This window comes from Sinocyclocheilus rhinocerous, unplaced genomic scaffold (assembly GCF_001515625.1).
Source record: "Sinocyclocheilus rhinocerous isolate Xijiao unplaced genomic scaffold, SAMN03320098_v1.1 scaffold993, whole genome shotgun sequence".
NCBI classification, from domain to species: domain Eukaryota; kingdom Metazoa; phylum Chordata; class Actinopteri; order Cypriniformes; family Cyprinidae; genus Sinocyclocheilus; species Sinocyclocheilus rhinocerous.
Genome location: NW_015639771.1, coordinates 1,113,704 through 1,131,796, shown reverse-complemented (window position 1 = coordinate 1,131,796; position 18,093 = coordinate 1,113,704). Strand labels below are relative to the sequence as shown.

The 18,093-nt window shown below is 36.0% G+C and overlaps 1 protein-coding gene across 1 annotated transcript in view; it reads right to left on the bottom strand.

Annotated features, from left to right (window-relative positions):
- LOC107751785 (neurexin-3a) overlaps nt 1-18,093 on the bottom strand; it is a 307,078-nt gene that overhangs the window by 73,571 nt on the left and 215,414 nt on the right. The window contains exon 19 of the mRNA XM_016567557.1: nt 1,835-2,016. Within this exon, the coding sequence (XP_016423043.1) occupies nt 1,835-2,016 (182 nt within the window). The remainder of the gene's footprint in view (nt 1-1,834; nt 2,017-18,093) is intronic.

The window sequence follows — 18,093 nt, the reverse complement described above, 5'->3', positions numbered from 1 at the left end:
AGAATAAGTTTTCAGAAGGTTCACAAGAACAGCATTTTTTTTTAAAAGGGATTTTTTTTTTGCAACAGTGTAGAAGTGTTTACTGTAACTTTTAACCAATGTAATGCATTATTGTTTATATATATATATATATATATATATATATATACTGCCACCGGTGAAAGTTACACCCTGTTGTTGACCTTAAGCTGAACAGTTATTCACAGATTTGACGGCAGTAGAGTGGGGTAAGCTTTGCCACAGACTTCTTATTACCTATGTAATAATGTGAAATATCTTTACAATTTAAAATAACTGTGTTCTGTGTTATATATTTTAAAATATAGATAGTTTTGGCCATGAATATATATATATTGTAATATATTTTTTTTTATATATATATATATATATATATATATATATATATATATATTATGGTGTATTAATCAAAATGATCTTCTACATAATTTATACTACACAACACATTTTTTAATATGTGTTGAGACAATAGTGCAATATATATATTTTTTATTTAAACATTCAGATAGCACATATAAGTTTGTGTTTGGATGTCCACATTTTTTAATATATATTGTATGAGCAGTATAAATAAAAAAGGAAACACTCTAATGACCTCATTGTTCATTTATGAACTAAAGACCCCTTGGTGACAAACATTGTCTGAAAATGAATCCCTTTGTCTTTCAGAAAAGCAGGTTAATTACCAAACCAGCATCCATTACACGAGTGCTGAATTATTTACATTTTGGACACATCCAGCCAAATAGAAGCTCTCGCCATGGATAAACTGTTGGAAAAGAGCTGCTGGGCTTCAGTGTGGCGTACATATTGATTTTTAATAATTTGAAAAGAACATTGTGCAGCTCAGCAAAATAAAACACATCATTCTGAAGTAATTCACAGTTGTCATGGGTGATCTGAGGAACAGTTTTTTTTTATATTGTAGCTGTTGAGTGACAAACTTCTTATTGGCACTGACACAAAGATTAATGTAGAAGTGAAGCTGTGCAATTCAAAACAGAGCCGTTTGAGAGACATCATTATTCTCGGATTGATTATTTACAAGGACATGCAACAGAAAGAAAAAGAAACCGCCCACAAGGTATCCACTCACAGAGGTGTTGCGTTGTATGAAATGCACAGAATGCTAACACCCTGCCAACACCCTAAATCTCTCCCGTTATAATCAATGCAGCACTGACGCATACACTGGAAGCATATGTTGTGTCGCGTCGAGATGTGTCTATTTTTGAAACCCTGCAGAGCTACTCCTACCACATAATTATCCATGTCTGTATGAAACCAAATTAATGCACTTATATCACTTCACCTTTATTTTTTCTTTTGCTATGAGTTTTATTTGTAATGTATTTAAAACCAATGCCTTTGGTCTATTAATTAATTGTAATATATAAATAAATACACCACTGTTCTAAAGTTTGGAGTCTGGGATTTTTTAAATGTTGGACATTTTTTTAATGGATTCTTCGATGATTAGAATGTTCACAAGAACCGCATTTATTTGTAATATCATTTTTCTATAACTGTAAAAGTTTGGTCAATGTAATACATGTATGTTGAATAATAATTAAATAATTATAAGTATAATAAATATATAAGATACATAAATATTTGAACCATTCATTGATTTTATTGCTGAAGTCATCAGCCTCGCAGCTGATTACTGGTCAAGCCCAGTGTGAACAGGGCATCAGAAACACATCTCTACTGTGTACTCGGGCTTGTTTTTTTTTTGTTTTTTTTTTGTGTTGTTGACCTTTAGTATTGAAATTTGAAGATGTGGCCAATCAAGTTAGAAGAAGCTCTGACTTACAATGTGGAGCATGAGGTAGTCTCCCAGGCCGGGGGCACTGTCGATGCGGATCAGGATGCCATCCTTGAGTGAGGTGCTAAAGCCCACTGTCAGCCTGTCCGTACGGGTGCTCGGGCGCTCGTTGGCCGGCCAGTTAAAGGTTATGAGGCCTCCACCTTTTCCAAAGATATACGTTGTTCCAGCTGGAAAAGATGAGAATGCAAAGATCAGCATGTATTACTGAGGGCTTGACTCGAAATGTATTTGCAAGAAACAAATTATTTTCATGAAACTGTGTGCAGAAGAAAGAAAAAAAAAGAAAGTTTGAGCCTAATATCATGACATTTGGAAGTAGAAAGAATGAAATAGTATTTTCTTCTAAATAATTCTTATTTACAACTTCTTACAAAAAATCGTTTTAACTGTGTATTTAATGACATAAAATCCACTGAAATGTCATTCCAAACGCATTTATAAATAACAGCAGGACGAAAACCAGAATAAAACCACACATGGTCACATCCACAAACGGTAATAGTACAAGAACCAATGACGTGCCACTAAAATGTCCTCTTCAAGTTTCCACAACTAGGCCAAAGACTTTGAGAAAAGTTCTGACATTTTTAAGTTGTCAGCGGCTGCTCTTACCAGAGTTCTCGTAGCACTAGCGATCGGATCTTAAGCATGAATAATGCCCACACCTGGGTCAGAAAAGTCATAATTCTTCAAAAGAAAAAAAAAGAAAGTTTGAGCCTAATATCATGACATTTGGAAGTAGAAAGAATGAAATAGTATTTTCTTCTAAATAATTCTTATTTACAACTTCTTACAAAAAATCGTTTTAACTGTGTATTTAATGACATAAAATCCACTGAAATGTCATTCCAAACGCATTTATAAATAACAGCAGGACAGAATAAAACCACACATGGTCACATCCACAAACGGTAATAGTACAAGAACCAATGACGTGCCACTAAAATGTCCTCTTCAAGTTTCCACAACTAGGCCAAAGACTTTGAGAAAAGTCCTGACATTTTTAAGTTGTCAGCGGCAGCTCTTACCCGCGTTCTGGTAGCACTAGCGATCGGATCTTAAGCATGAATAATGCCCACACCTGGGTCAGAAAAGTCATAATTCTTCAGGCTCATATTCTCAGCAGAGCCTGCTGGAAAATGCTGTGACCTATTCAAGTTAAATATAACTCTTTCCAGGGAATAACAGCAGCAGCCTTTGATGAATGAATTCTGCTAATATCATGCATTATATGAGGGAAAAGGTAAACGCAAAAGGCTTCACCTGGAATAGAGGTAGGGCAATAATTCTTTCCGATTTGACTGGCCGCATACTGAAACTCGGAGAACGGTGTTACGGTAAACAAAAGCATTGTTGGGTAAACTGCACTTTCATGGGACTATTTGTTTTGGACAACAGTTGCAGCAGGGGGATTGTGTTGCAAAGCCATTCTGTTGTTTTTTTCCCCTGCTTTCAACACTCTACCAACAAATGGCTGCATGTGCGTTCGGAAAGGGGACAGCTGGCAGAACTGCCCTCCACTCAAGGGGCCTGTCAAGTAGAACATCTGGCCCTGGAGCGGATCATGCACTCACACAATATATCGCCCCCTCCATCTCAGATGTGCTGCCACTTGCAGTCCCTTTACGGCTCTCATTCTCAATTTGAGTCGTTGACTTCAGCGATTCTTTCCCACTACAGCTTGGCAAGTCGTCGGGGCAGCAGCATGTAATGTATATGCAAGATATGGCCAAATGCATAAAGAAGTTATGATTTTGCCATTACAGCCGACGCATCCGTCATTAACTTCTGACAGATCGCACCAATACACAACGGAAAAGTCAGAGCTGGAGATGCGATAGCGCCATAGGTGCAATCTTTTGCTCACGGACAAGATGGAACTGAACCTCATTTGCACTTATATGTGTCTGAGTTTGAATGAAAATTATTCAGAGGTAATGCATTTAATATCATAAGCAGAGGCACGAATTCTGTTGGTATTGCGTTTTTACTCTGAAAGCACTTAAAGGTTGTTACATTTTTTTTTTATGATTTTGGAGGTGTTCTAGACTTGCGCTATGTCAGACATGTAATGACTGTGAGGCTTTTAAAACAATTAAGAAACCTAAGTGTGCCGTCCTTTCTGCATTTTGATAAGCTCGCCGATATTTTCCGTGATGTATGTCAGATTAAGATGTAAAAGAGAAATGCAGCGGAACGTTTTCATAAAGAGGAAGTAGTGTCAACGGTTTATTCAAAAGCAGTGCCTGCCTGCAGAATGTTCTTTAATAAATTAGCTGCCAGCTTCAAACAACCCTGCTAATGTGAATCTTAACCTGATAAGCATTCAAATCAGGACAGAACCCCACCAACAGAAAAAAGAAGAACAAAGGACTTATTGAGACGTATACAAGGTATTTCTCAAAGCCTCTGGATTTTATTTTAGGGTTTCAGCACTAATGGTTTCCTCGGTTAAAATTTTCCATTAAGTAAAAGGGTAGTATCTCTTCAAATGGAGGGTGTTCTACCTTTAATGGATATCCTTCCAGTGACCTAGAATACATAGACTGAATTATCAATAAACAGTCAATTATTTCGCAGAGCCGAATGGAAAACATCCGGACCTTTCCCCACATTTTCGTACAGTGCAATGTGATATGTGTATTTATGTCTGTATAGCTGATGTGAATATGTTATTGAAACCTTTTAAGGTACCAAAAACACAACACATGTCTGGGAATACAGAATAAAAAACAATGTTTTGCAACTTAGTAACTGCATATCAAACAACACTGTAGGTCCCTACCCAAAGAAGTAAACATTAAATATTAAATACACTTCATATGTCACATTTTGAAATCCTAACTCAAATAAATACAATGCTCTACCCAACTTCAAAATCCATATAATTAGGATTAATGCTCGATTCCAAAATTAAGACTGAGAGGAATACCCATAACAGCTCATGCTTGAATAATGCAATTCAGGGTCATGTAATTTTTTTTGTATTTATTATTTTAGTATTAATTATTTGTACAAATATTACACAAAAGTATATAATATTCACTTTTAATATAATAAAATACAAGTGTAAAATAAAATATAATTTATAATTTAATATTCAGCAAATTTAATTACTACGTGAAAAATACACTATACATCTGTGCATGTAAAGCGCATATCAGTCGTGGGATTCATTCATTCAGCCAATTCATTCAAACAAGATGAATCATTTAGAAATGAAACAAATGGCTGTCTGAGTGAATTACTGAATCATTCATTCAACCGATTCGCTGATTCATTCAGGAACAAAACAAGCGAAGTAACTATCTTTATGAATGAGTCATCAACTCATTAATTTAACCGATTGGTTCAAAAATTCTTCCTTTCCTTCTTTATTTACTTATGTATTTATTTATTCATTCATTCATTCATTCATTCTAAAATTACTTTAACTCTACTTGCATCCTTTTTTTGAGAAGACCACATTAAGTTAAATTGACGACACCATTAGATACACCAGTTCTTAATAAATTTGGTTTTAAAGTGTGTAACCCCAGAAAAAAAAAACACTCTAATCTAATCTCAGCTTTGATACTCTTATCACCACAAAGGACAATCACCGACAAGGGCACATCCCTTTGAGACGTGCTGGTTACAGCGATAAGGCGCACACATGATGAAGAGTTCATGCAGTGTGTCACGTAGTGAAGAGCACAGCCTTCATCCGCTGCATTAAAACTGCAACAAGAAGACTGTTATTAGACAGTGACAAGACAGACAAAAAATGGTGCTTCTTCCATGTGTCAGCATGCAAGGTGGAAGTTCAAAGACCTGTCGCACGATCATGCATACGGTCATAATGTAATGCCTGCGCTCAATACGTGATTCATCCGCATCTGCCCTATTGATATTCCGGAAGTGTGAAATGGAAATAGCGCTGCTGAGCTTCGTTCCTCCAAATTTGACTGTAAGATGAGAATGTTCAAAAGCTCAATTTGATCACGTACATCCCAGGTCCTTCTTTTCAGCCCGACACCATGCACGTGCAAAAATTGCTTGCCTGTACACACAGAGATGTAATATCTGAAATAGAGTATTTTAAGCAGTCAGGCACTGTGCTAGAATGATCCCAAGAGTCAACAGTATAGAGCCGCTCTCGCGGCGAGTGTCGGGAGGTTTAAAGTCTATCAGCTCAGCAATTGGTTCTGAGCTTCTTAGATAAGGAGTCGATTAGAAAATCGAGCAGGTAGAAGTCCTGTCTGCTCGAAACTTGAATGTGAAGTTCTAGACTCACATTTAGCAGATTTCTGATTTGATTATAATGACAAAGGCAGCGAGACCAGACATACGTCACACACTCAGCCGATTCAGTGACTTGTGAGTTTTCGCTTTAGATTGGGTTTTTAATTTATCTAGCAAATGAGGAGTTATGCTCACAGTGTGAAACCCACAGAAGATATGCGAGTTGAATAAACCCATTTCTGCCAGTGGAGCACTGCATGAATAACATTCATATTCTTTCTTTTTCAAGTGCAAGTATGATACGACTGGCCTTGTGGCTTGTTCGTGACTGATTCTGTAAACGCTTCAGAGATTGAAGAGGGAGACAGATGGGCAAACTTAACTGCAGAGTACAATCAAAGATCAAAATGCAGAGAGGGAATACACTAAACTGGAAACGAGATGGCATGTTGATAGATCTCTTTTCAGCCCCCCTACTCAAACCCCCCATCATTTTCCCAACCACTGCACCAAAACTTATTCCGAGCATGTTTACCTACTCGAGAGAAGTCTTTTTCGTTCAATCATGGAGAGGGGTTGCTCAGGCCGTACTGCTTGGCAGTCTTGTCTTTCCCCGGAGAGCGAAATTCAATAGAGGTAATCATTACTGTGAGGACCAGTGCTCTGGACTGCCAACCAAAAATGCCAGACTAAAAAGATAAAAGTCTCATCAACACAAAAAGAACAAATAAAAATGCAAATTATGACTATCATGGAAGGAAACATAAACGAGAAAACAATTAGAAAAAGAACTGTCTTTCTCAATAACTGTCTAGGTTTCCTCCTAATGTAAGAGTGTAGGAGGGTTAACAAAATGCTTATACACAAAATCTCATTACCTTTATCGGTATAAAGGATGTTCATAATTTTCCTATCCTCAAATTTCAGGCAGTTTTTATGTGATTGCTGATGTGTGTAATTTTGGCACTACTAGCATTACTAAACAGGAATTTTTATTGGCCCGAACATAGAGAAAGCCCCACATCAAAACACAGCCGATTGCAAAACATATATTCAGTTTTCATTTAAATTTGTGTAATTGCTTTTGTCTTTTTTTATTAGTTATTTTACATTTATTAATTTATATTTATTGCAGTTTAAGTTTGAGTAATTTTAGTACTTCAACTTATTTTATTGTTTGTTAGTTTCAAAAGCAACATTTTTTAAATTTTCATTTGAGTTAAAAATTTTCATCAATATTTATATTTCTGTCAGGACCACTATCGTCAAAGATGATTGACAATTAGCATACAGTTTGGATTGGCGGTATGGTTCTGTTCTGGGCAAGAACTCCCTGCGCATCCATGCAGCCTAGCATGGATGAGAGCAGGGAGAGCAGCGATAATACTATATACGAATACGAAAACTGCTGATAATACTGAGGGACCTTATATATGAATGCTTAGATAGGTGTCGTATTCCCATAGGTTGATGGGGATCAGCTGAGAGTCCGCTTATGCGAGCTTGACTAACGTGACCTGCCAGAACTAACGCTACGCTAGATTTTATTTTATTTCAGCTATATTTTAGTTAACGTTTAGTTTAGTTAATGTTTTAGTTTCGTTTCAGTTAACAAAAACAACACTGAATTCAACCTATGAATTACTATGGATATTAAAAATATGGTAATTTTTAAGATTAAAAATACACTTAAGAATTAAGAAAAAAATATGACGATTCAGAAGTGAAATATCAGATTGAGCTGTTGGCGCCTCAGCATACTGGCACACTTGTCCACAAAACTAATTTGGCTTGTTACACCTCCAAAACCCATTCTCCATCTCATTTCCTGTTCTCTCTCAACAAAAGGCCCAAAAATATATCACAGCACTATGAATATTTGGCATCCACAGCAGCTTCTCTGATATCCCAGTCCAAATTTACAACTGTTTGCACTGTTCGCTTCCCCATCATTCCTCTTCATCTGTGAAAATTCAGACAGTTGCTTTGGGAGATTAACAGATTTTAAACTAAATAAACGTTGCGCAGGAATTGTGCCAACCGCAGAGCTCTTACCTCATTTGAGAGCATATTGCTCTTAAATAGAACAGAACACAGGAAGACATGCAAACTCGACAAGCACAGAAGGATAATCATTACAACACACAGCATATTGATTCCCTAATCACTAGAGCTGGAAGATTAGGAAATGTATTCATAATGTGGCTGAGTGGCAAGCTTTATGAATTACTTCCACTCGACAAACACATGCGGAGACAGCATCCATTGTGCAAATGTCCTGTGGGCAGGGGAATCGTGTTACACATTTCAAAGCTACCTAGGTCTCGCCGCATATGCCGAGAATATGAGTGGGACTAAAGCTCGTCGAAACCAAACGCTTCTCCTGAATGATGACGTCACTCACGGCATTGATGACTGTGAACGTTTCTGCCAAATTCTTGTCGGCCTGTATTTCATGGCTGGCTTTCCAGTGGGATGGAGCACATCCTTTAAGCAGAATGTGCTCGTCTACTGTGAATAATCTCCAAGTGTTTGCTTCACAAAAGAGACGACAAATGAGAAGCATCATAATTACAGAGAATGACTGATGACTTGGCTTTAAGCACAGTTCTCTCGCACTGATAACCTCCGTAGCATTTGATCCAAGATGGCACAGAGTTGATTTATTGGTTTGGCATTCTGTTATTAAAGGAATAGTTCATTCAAATATGTACATTTTGTCAGTATTTACTCACCCTTATGTAATCACTAGAAAAGTGTCTTAAAAGTAGTCCGTACAGCTATATTCCAACAATTCTCAAGTCGTACAATAGCTTTATGTGACTAAATCAAGTCAGTGAGCTGAAATGAAGTGTTCTTTTACTGTGGTCCATAAAAGTTAATCATGACAAAAAGTATCATTTGATCAGATCATCAATATCATATAATATATAATTTTATCATACCAAATCAATTTACAACAACAACAACAACAACATTTATTTATAAAGCACATTTAAACACAATGTAAATTGATCCAAAGTGCTGTACAATGATCAAACAAATCTACTAATAAAAACAACAACTACACGCATACAAAGGCTAAAGAGTAAAAATAAGATTTAAGTCTAGACTTAAAAATGTCCAAAGAAGGAGCAGATCTCACATGATAGGGGAGACCATTCCAAAGCTTGGGGCCAACCACAGAAAAAGCCCGATCACCCTTTGATTTGTACCGACACCGTGGTACAGTTAGAAGCAAGTGACTCGAAGATCTAAGTGCCCTAGCAGGACAATATGGCACAAGAACTTGGTGCACAACCAGACAATGACTTATAAACAAACAGAAGAATTTTAAAATCAACCCTGAATTTAATGGGAAGCCAATGAAGGGATGATAAGACAGGAGAAATGTGATCCCTCTTTTTTGACCCAGTCAAAAGTCTTGCCGCAGCATTTTGAACAGCTTGCAATCGTGACACTGAAGATTGAGGAAGACCAGAATAAAGAGAGTTACAATAATCCAATCGAGATGTAACAAGTGCATGAATCACAACTTCCATATCCTTCCTTGAAAGAAAATGCTTCAACTTTGCAATAGATCTCAAATGGAAAAAACTTGCTCTAATAACAGCACTAATTTGTTTATCAAAAAATAGAGAGGAGTCAAAAATCACTCCAAGGTTTTTGATTTGTTTGCGTACATTAGTTGAAAGTGGACCTAACTGAACTTCCAAAGTAGGAGACGAGTGTGCAGGGCAACCTAATATTAAAACCTCGGTTTTGTCCTCATTTAACTGCAGGAAATTATTAGACATTCATTTCTTAATATCATATAAACATTTCAATAATACATCAAATGAAACAGCAGAATCAAGCCTTACTGGTAGATACAACTGAGAATCATCCGCTTAACAATGATATGAAATACTGTATTTTTGAAAAATGTGGGCCAAGGGAAGCATATAAAGGGAAAACAGTAAAGGTCCCAAAATGGATCCCTGGGGCACTCCACACAAGACAGGTGCAGTTTAATATTATATATTTCTTTTCATTTTATTATGATCATATTTATCATTTTATCTCAACATTTTCATGACAGTATGAATATGATAAAATATATAAACTAAATAAAATTGTCCTTTCAAATATAACTTCAAACACTGATCTATGATAAAATATTAGGAAAACATAATATTTTGTTTATTTATTTTAATTTTAATATTAATTTATTTTAATATTTATTCCAATATTATCATATTAATGGCAAAATAAAATATATCAACTAAATACACATTTTCTTTCAAGCATATCATTTCAATATTAATACAAATTATTAATTTATTTTCTATCATATTATTAATATAAACCAATAATACAACAGTATTAATATTAAAATGATTTTTATCATTGTATCATATTAATATCATCATATTAACATTATATCATATTATGATATATCAGGGGTCTTCAATGATTTTCAAGGCAAGGACCCCTTTGCCCCTTAGAGACATGAAGCAGGGACCCCCTGATACAAAATGTGTCAAGCAGAGCTGCATATTAACTATATAGCCTTTGATATTAATAGAAAGTAACCATACTATGATTAAGAATAAATTGTTATATGTATATTATGTTAAGACAGTAGATCAGAACTATGCACATTATTGTTGTTGCACATGCATCACTGCCTGTATATTACTTTTTTCATTGTTAAAATTGAGATTTATGCATCATAACATAAAACATGTTGAGATAAAAAAAAAATCACAATTCATTAGTTGTTCGCAGTTGTTGTAAATTTTTTAATGGATTTGCAGTCATACATTTTAATTTTACTAGTCAGATGGATATTTACATTTACCTGAACTTTAGCTTCAAGTTTACTAAAATTAACAATTGATTTTTTCCCGTGAGATAGACAATTAAGAATCAATTCACTGAGTATCTGAAATTAGTGAGGGTTTTCTAATAAAGTGCAGATGTAATGAGTAAGCAACGGCTCCACCATGACAAGAATAGCAATGTACAGTGAGACATTTAACATTATTTACAAGGCACTGCTTTTACAAACAATTGGAATGGAATTTAAAAATACATTGATACAAATATTTTTCTAGTAATCTATTAGTCTGCATTTAAATTGCATATATATTTTTACATGCCATATTTTTGTCCCATGCTAAAATCGCTATGTCAACTGCACCTTCAGAGTGAATCACGTATTTCTATGTAGATTTCACTTCCAAAACTTTGCAGCATGTAATTGGCCATTGGTTCTCTTAGCAGCATGAAAAAAAATATTTTTATTCAACGGATTATAGCTATATAGCCTGGAAAGTGTAAAAGACCACTCACTTTACAGTCACTAAAAAGCTGTCACTCATCTCAGTTCGCAATCTCACAACATTCCATTAAAATCAATAAAGTTGTCTACACGGCATAATGAATCTCTTACTCACATCGTGTCATTGTTTGTTAATGAGAGACGATTCGCGAGAGTGAGCATAACTCTGCACTGAAAAGAAACTCCGGCGTTTTAAGCGGTGAGTGGATTCAAACTTAAACACCTCTGATTTGCCATTGCGTTCACGAGATCAACTAACATGTCTGTGATTGGCTACATTTCTCACCGCTGCAAAAACACGCTGTAAATAGGAACAGTTCACATTCTCCAGAGATCAAACTCAAAAACGCAATGGAGCGTTTGCTAAATCTGTTTCGCCAATAATATTAGCCTATATCATTACAGTATCAACTGAGTGTGCTCTTGCTTTCGTTTCAGGGTGCTTATATTTAAAATTGACTTTGTGATGTTTTTTCCCCATGTTTCATTTTTTTTAACAAAACATTATTTGTGATCAGTACCCCTGCAGACCCCCGGTTGAAGACCCTTGGGATATATAACATGATAAAAGGAAACTTTATTTAGCATATACATTTGATCAGTTTATCATTTTCATTTGTAAATGAATCATCCAGATAGGCTTTGTGGACCTGTGGACCAAAAAATTCTGACGTACAAGAATGATTCGTTCATGAATCAACATCACTACTTTTTGAGCTACAGTGGATGTCAAGATTTTTAGTGAATAACAACAACATTTAATCTGTTTAATTCCCAAAGCTTTCACATCGGCTTCAGAAAACTTGAAACAAAGTCATATACGCCACTTTTATGATTCATTTATAGTGCTTTTGCAGGTTTTTGAAGCTTGAAATCTTCAGACTGTGTTCATTATGACTTTATAACTCAGGTTTGGAACAACATGAGGATAAGCAAATGACTGTTTGTCTTCATTTTTGCCCATTAATCTTTGCTTTATCCATGAGAGAGAACAACAAGAAAGATGCTCGCTCTGATTGAGATTAACATTGTCTTTTGGTTAGATGCTTTTGTGTCTCTGTTGTAACTAAATTGCAGCGAGAAACTAAATTAGGGAAGAATTGTCTTTTCTGGTGGGGTGGTAATCTCCTCAGAAAATGCAAAATTTTCATGTTAATATAATGTGGCCTTCAAAGTCCAGAGAAAACAATACGAATGAAATATGCAGCCAAGCCACAGCAGTAAACCATGTATCCCTCACCGTTACCATTTCCCGTGCTCCCCAGCTGTCTGACACTGACTGTTCACTGGGATAATTGGCCACTACTTCTACTTTTGTCTTTAGAGTCCCACTCTCCGAGATTTCCTAAGGTTATATTATGACAAATTATCCAATTTGCTCCACACTTTAGTAAGTGGAATTAAGCCAGCCATGATAATAGGTTAAAATATTTTAAGATTTATTTCTCTTTGGCATAAGAAAAAAAGACTATATATATATATGTATATGTATATGTATATGTATATGTATATACTGTATATATATATATATATAGAGTCCACATTAAATTTTCATGCTGGTTGTTTATGTGAACTATATTGGATTTGTAAACGCATAAATAACTGAATACTACATAGGGGGTATATGTCGGGCTGTCTCATCCTCTAATGTGTTGTTTTGTACACCGTGACACATATTGTCGGTGCCTAATGGTTATATGCTCCAAAGCCTTCCTCCTTAATGTCCAATAAATTCTTGTTATTCTCCCTGTCTGGACCACTGAATAAGTGTTACCCCCTTGTTGTCATGACAACAGCCTCGTCCCTGTATACTGCTGGTAGGAACATGATATAGTTATCACGGGAGAAGTTCTCAAACTTAACGATCAGTGGCAGTCTTCGGTCAAGTCCCTTCGGTCTCAGTGCGGGTATTATGTGAGTGCTTCACTATTTATGACTCTAATAACACATAACTCTCTCTCTCTCTCATTTCCTTTTGTCCCTTTTCCACTCCCTCAATTTGGCCAAAACTTTCAAACTTTCATCAGGGCTTTGTGGTTTGAGGGGAGTTCAGATACCACACAGCTGACCTCATCCAGGCAAAGATATGTGATCTCTTTGTCTAGTTGGCTTTGAATGGCTAGAGATGTTGTCCAATTAAACAAATGGAGCCGCTAACAGGGGCTCTGGTTGGAGATAAATGTCTTGATGTTGGAGATAAACCCCTAGTAACACACATCCATGGATACAGGCTTTCAGTGGAAGGAACGACAATGAGCTTTAAAATCACAATGATGTTTTAGATTAAAATCTCTCTTTCAAGTCCGCTCAGACATTTTTCCATGTCATGGCGTACTGACTGAACTCTAGTGTTCCTATGGTTTCAAACTGTGACATTCAGAAAAGTATGAAACTGCACAATTTAAAGTTAATAACTACGAAAAGGCCCTTTAGAGAGGCAAGAAGGTCAGGTCAGGCCAGGACTGAAGAATTTGCTTCCTTTAAAGTTTCATAAATTGGAATTTAAGCTGAATTGGTTGCAGGCAACAAGAATTTGAATTGTTTTGAATTTGAATTTGAATTTACTGAATTGTAAACCAAAGAAATTCAACATAGGTAGTGCATTCAGTAGTGCAAATGAAGGGTTCAAGAACTTCCACCTTGGTTCATAAAAGTTAATTTTATGACCAAATTTATCAATATAATAACATTTTATCTCATTAATACAATAAATTATTATAAAAGATTTATAGCATTTTTTTATTATCATTATTATTTATTATATCATATTATACATGCTAAAATATTAATATGACAATATAAATGTTATATTATATATATAATACACATTTTGTACCATATTATGATATATGATAAAACAGGTTAAATACAAATTTCCTTTCAAAAATCTATGATAAAATATTAATAAAATATTTTTTCTTTTATATTAATAACAATTTAAATATTAAATATTACGATGACTATGATAAAATATTGTTATAATTAAATTTTTATCATATAAGCTAAATATGACAATAAAAATACTATCTATCTATCTATCTATCTATCTATCTATCTATCCATCCATCCATCCATCCATCCATCCATCCAACTATCTATCAATCATAGCTGGTATAGTTATGCACCTACTGTACTTCTCCACCCAACAGGAAAACCGAACATCCTTAAGGTTTTCTGACCTTCATCTCACACATAAGAAACTGTCCTGCACAGCATCAACACTGCGGACACACACAACTTGGCTAACATGTATGATTTATGCACCGTTTGCCCCATGAGTGTACAGTACACGCTCAATAATCAAGTCAGGCCTTTGCAGTCTGACTTCAGAGAGAACCGCACAAACAAACAGAGTTCTCTGAAGGCATGAGAGACCACATAGATTCCAGGATACAGCATGTGATAACACGCTCCGAGAAGGGTGCAGTAAACAAATTTTCGAGTATCCTCAATCAAAGCCAACATACAAAAAAGCGGCGAAAGAAAACAAAGCACCAAAAGATCTCCAGAAAGCATTAAAATGCTCTGGCTATCATCAGTGTTGCAGGTACCCGCAGTGCAGTTTAATACCAGAAGTACAAAGAACGCTGGACTCTGGAGGCCCCATCAAGCAGGTTGAGCTTAAAGAGGGAAATGCTCTTCTAACAGTGCCCTTTCCATCTCCCACTCTTTCTTTCTTTGTTTCGCTCTGTCTTCCCCTCTCTCCGCTAGCCACACGCTTTAGCACGTGCCTCTTATCGCATTAGCTGTATCAGAACGAGGCAGAGAGCAGGCCAGAGAAGGCAGAACGTGGGAGCTACTGATAGCACTCTCTTTGTTGTTCTGTCTCTCCTCCTAAGCAACAATGGCTTTGTCGCCACGATGTGTGTGTGCTTTTTCATTTCCATCACCGCATTATTTTCTTTCCCACTCTTTTCTCCCTCCTCACATGCTGCTAAACCCGACTCCCTTTGAAGACACACTTAGTAGAAAAGGATGAAACATTACATAGCCAAAGGCTTGGCAGCTTATGATGGTGGATGCAGTCTACCCAAACACAGCACTTTCTTCAGGGAACACATTTTTCAACCAAACACATATACACACGCTCGCACAGAGAGCCTTATGTGCCCTGTGAAAAAACCCAACACCTTGAAACACTAAGAGATGCTTCGTTCCTGTGGGTGGACCGCTGCCTCTTCAGAGACACCAAGGAAATTCTGGACGCACTTGGCCGAAAACCGAAACTGCTTTGTAATAATTATTTACGATTTTATTAAATAATATAAAGTAATTTTCTAAGACTTTTTAATTTAAAGGCTTAGTTCACCCAAAGGGTTAGTTCACCCAACTGTCATTAATTACTCACCCTCATGTCATTCTAAACCCATAAGACCTCCGTTCATCTTCGGAACACAAATTAAGATATTTTTGATTAATTCTGAGAGCTCTCTGACCCTCCATAGACAGCAATGTAATTAACACGATCAACAACCATAAACGTAGCAAGGAGATCGGTAAAATAATCCATGTGACATCAGGGGTTCAACCGTAATTTTACGAAGCTACGAGAATACTTTATGTACGCAAAGAAAACAAAAATAACGACTTTATTCAACAATGAGAGCTCAGAGAGAGAGGTCAGAGAGCTCTCAGAATTCATCAAAAATATCTTAATTTGTGTTCCGAAGATGAACGGAGGTCTTACGGATTTAGAACGACATGAGGGTGAGTAATTTTCATTTTTGGGTGAACTATCGCTTTAACTCAATAATTTTAATGATACAGAATTTTAAAAACACAAGCCAATAAAATAACCACACTTTTATTGAAAGTAACACAATAAAATCATCCCTACTATGCTTAGGTTTTTTGTTGTTGTTGTTTGCTGATAATTAAATGGCCAAAAAGTAAGATGAAAATCTTTATAGCAAAAGCATAATATATATAAATATCAACTGTCACTCAATATCTCCCAATAATATGTCTTGGTAAGATAATATTTGATATTTAAATGTTAAGTGATCAAAGCTTTGTAGTTTTAATTGTTGGGGGACAAATATATAATGCAATAAAATACAATGATGACAGAGAGATGTACAAATACATTTTCATCAAAAGCTTGATGTTTCATATTTGATACTCACATTTTATGTAGATTTAAAAAATATATATTATGTATTAATAATTAAGTAAACTTAAGTTGCTTCAGTCCAGTAAGTAAGTGTCATTCTGAAATACTACCAATATAAAAGGTATTCTTACATTTTCTTCTTAAAAATTAGTAAAGATTTCACAGCAAAAAGACGTATGAAACGACCTGAAAGTGAAGGTGAAAAGACATTACTTGCTTAAAAAAAAAAACAGTATTATTATCTATCAATCAGATGACTGTGTACAACGTGTTTTTCAGAAAAGTTTGGATCATTTTGATAATTTATAGGGCTTAGAAATGTGTCTATCAAATATGATACAGTAGGCTTCATAGGGTATCAAAACGTCATAACTGGATCTTCCAGTGAAAAAAATGACAGACTTCTCTCTCATGTATTTCAGACTTTTCCAATATTTTAGTCTGCTGAAAGCTTGCATTCATTCGCCTCAATTTTTTTGTGCAATCAACAAACGATGCACAGAACCAAGGCTCTACCCTAAATTTTCCCTTTTCACTTTTTACACTTGGATATATATCGCAATATGAAAGAACAGATCTGTCGCTACTTCATTGCGACTTGCAGAAAGAAAAAAGTAAAGTGTTTTCCTGCTCTATTGTCTTTGAGTTTTAGCCTCCACCACGTACAAAACCCAAATGAGAGACTGCGATATTGCAGCACCGTGAACCTCTTCTGTAAAGTTAATAAATCAATCAATCAGTGCAGGTGACAGGGACAGCAGGACAGACTCATTAGTGCCCGCTGTGCATGTGTGACCTGCAGGATGGAGATAAATGGAGGAGGCTCTGGTCTGAAGAGCGGGGGGAGGAATCAGGAGGACTGGATGCGGATTAGGTGTGGGTCAAAAGCGGGATAGATGAAGGCTACCAAGCATGAAGAGCTGTCACCATGCATTCGGGTTCGGGCCTTGCTGATTTTACACCTGGTTGGCCGTGTCTGCTCCACTCAGGTGCTCAAACATGCCGCACACGCTGGGATGTGGCCTGTGCCGTGATAGGCCAGCGGTGGCGAGCATGTTCGCCATCACACTGATGCAACTCATGGATTAATCACCAAGTGTGTATGTAGTACAGTACGTGGCTCTGGAGAGAAAGGAAAGGCTGAGTGCAAACAAGAGAAAATACATCTATGCTCATTTATTAATCTCCTGTGCCTTTCATTAAAGGCCAAAATGTGAAATACAATATATTAGGCTTCTAGAACTGTTAACCATGGTTCATGTGCAAAATAGAGCTGGGAATGCTTCAGTATGCCTTACAATAACATTTGTGGTTAGTCAAATGCTTAAAAGTTAAATATGTATTGCATAATTTCTGTTCCACTTGCGTCACAAACTGTAATTGCAAAAATAAGAGGTGAAATTCTTTTTCAACATAGTTTTCAGGTAAATTAGGCTTACTATAAAATGCATTTAAATGAAACATGATTTAAATTTTCCTGTGCAAGTATGTTGTACTGTTAAAAAAGTATCTGCCTGCTGTCAGTAGGTTTCTCAAACACCCTACTTAACTGCCATTGGTCAAAAAAAAAAAAAAAAAACA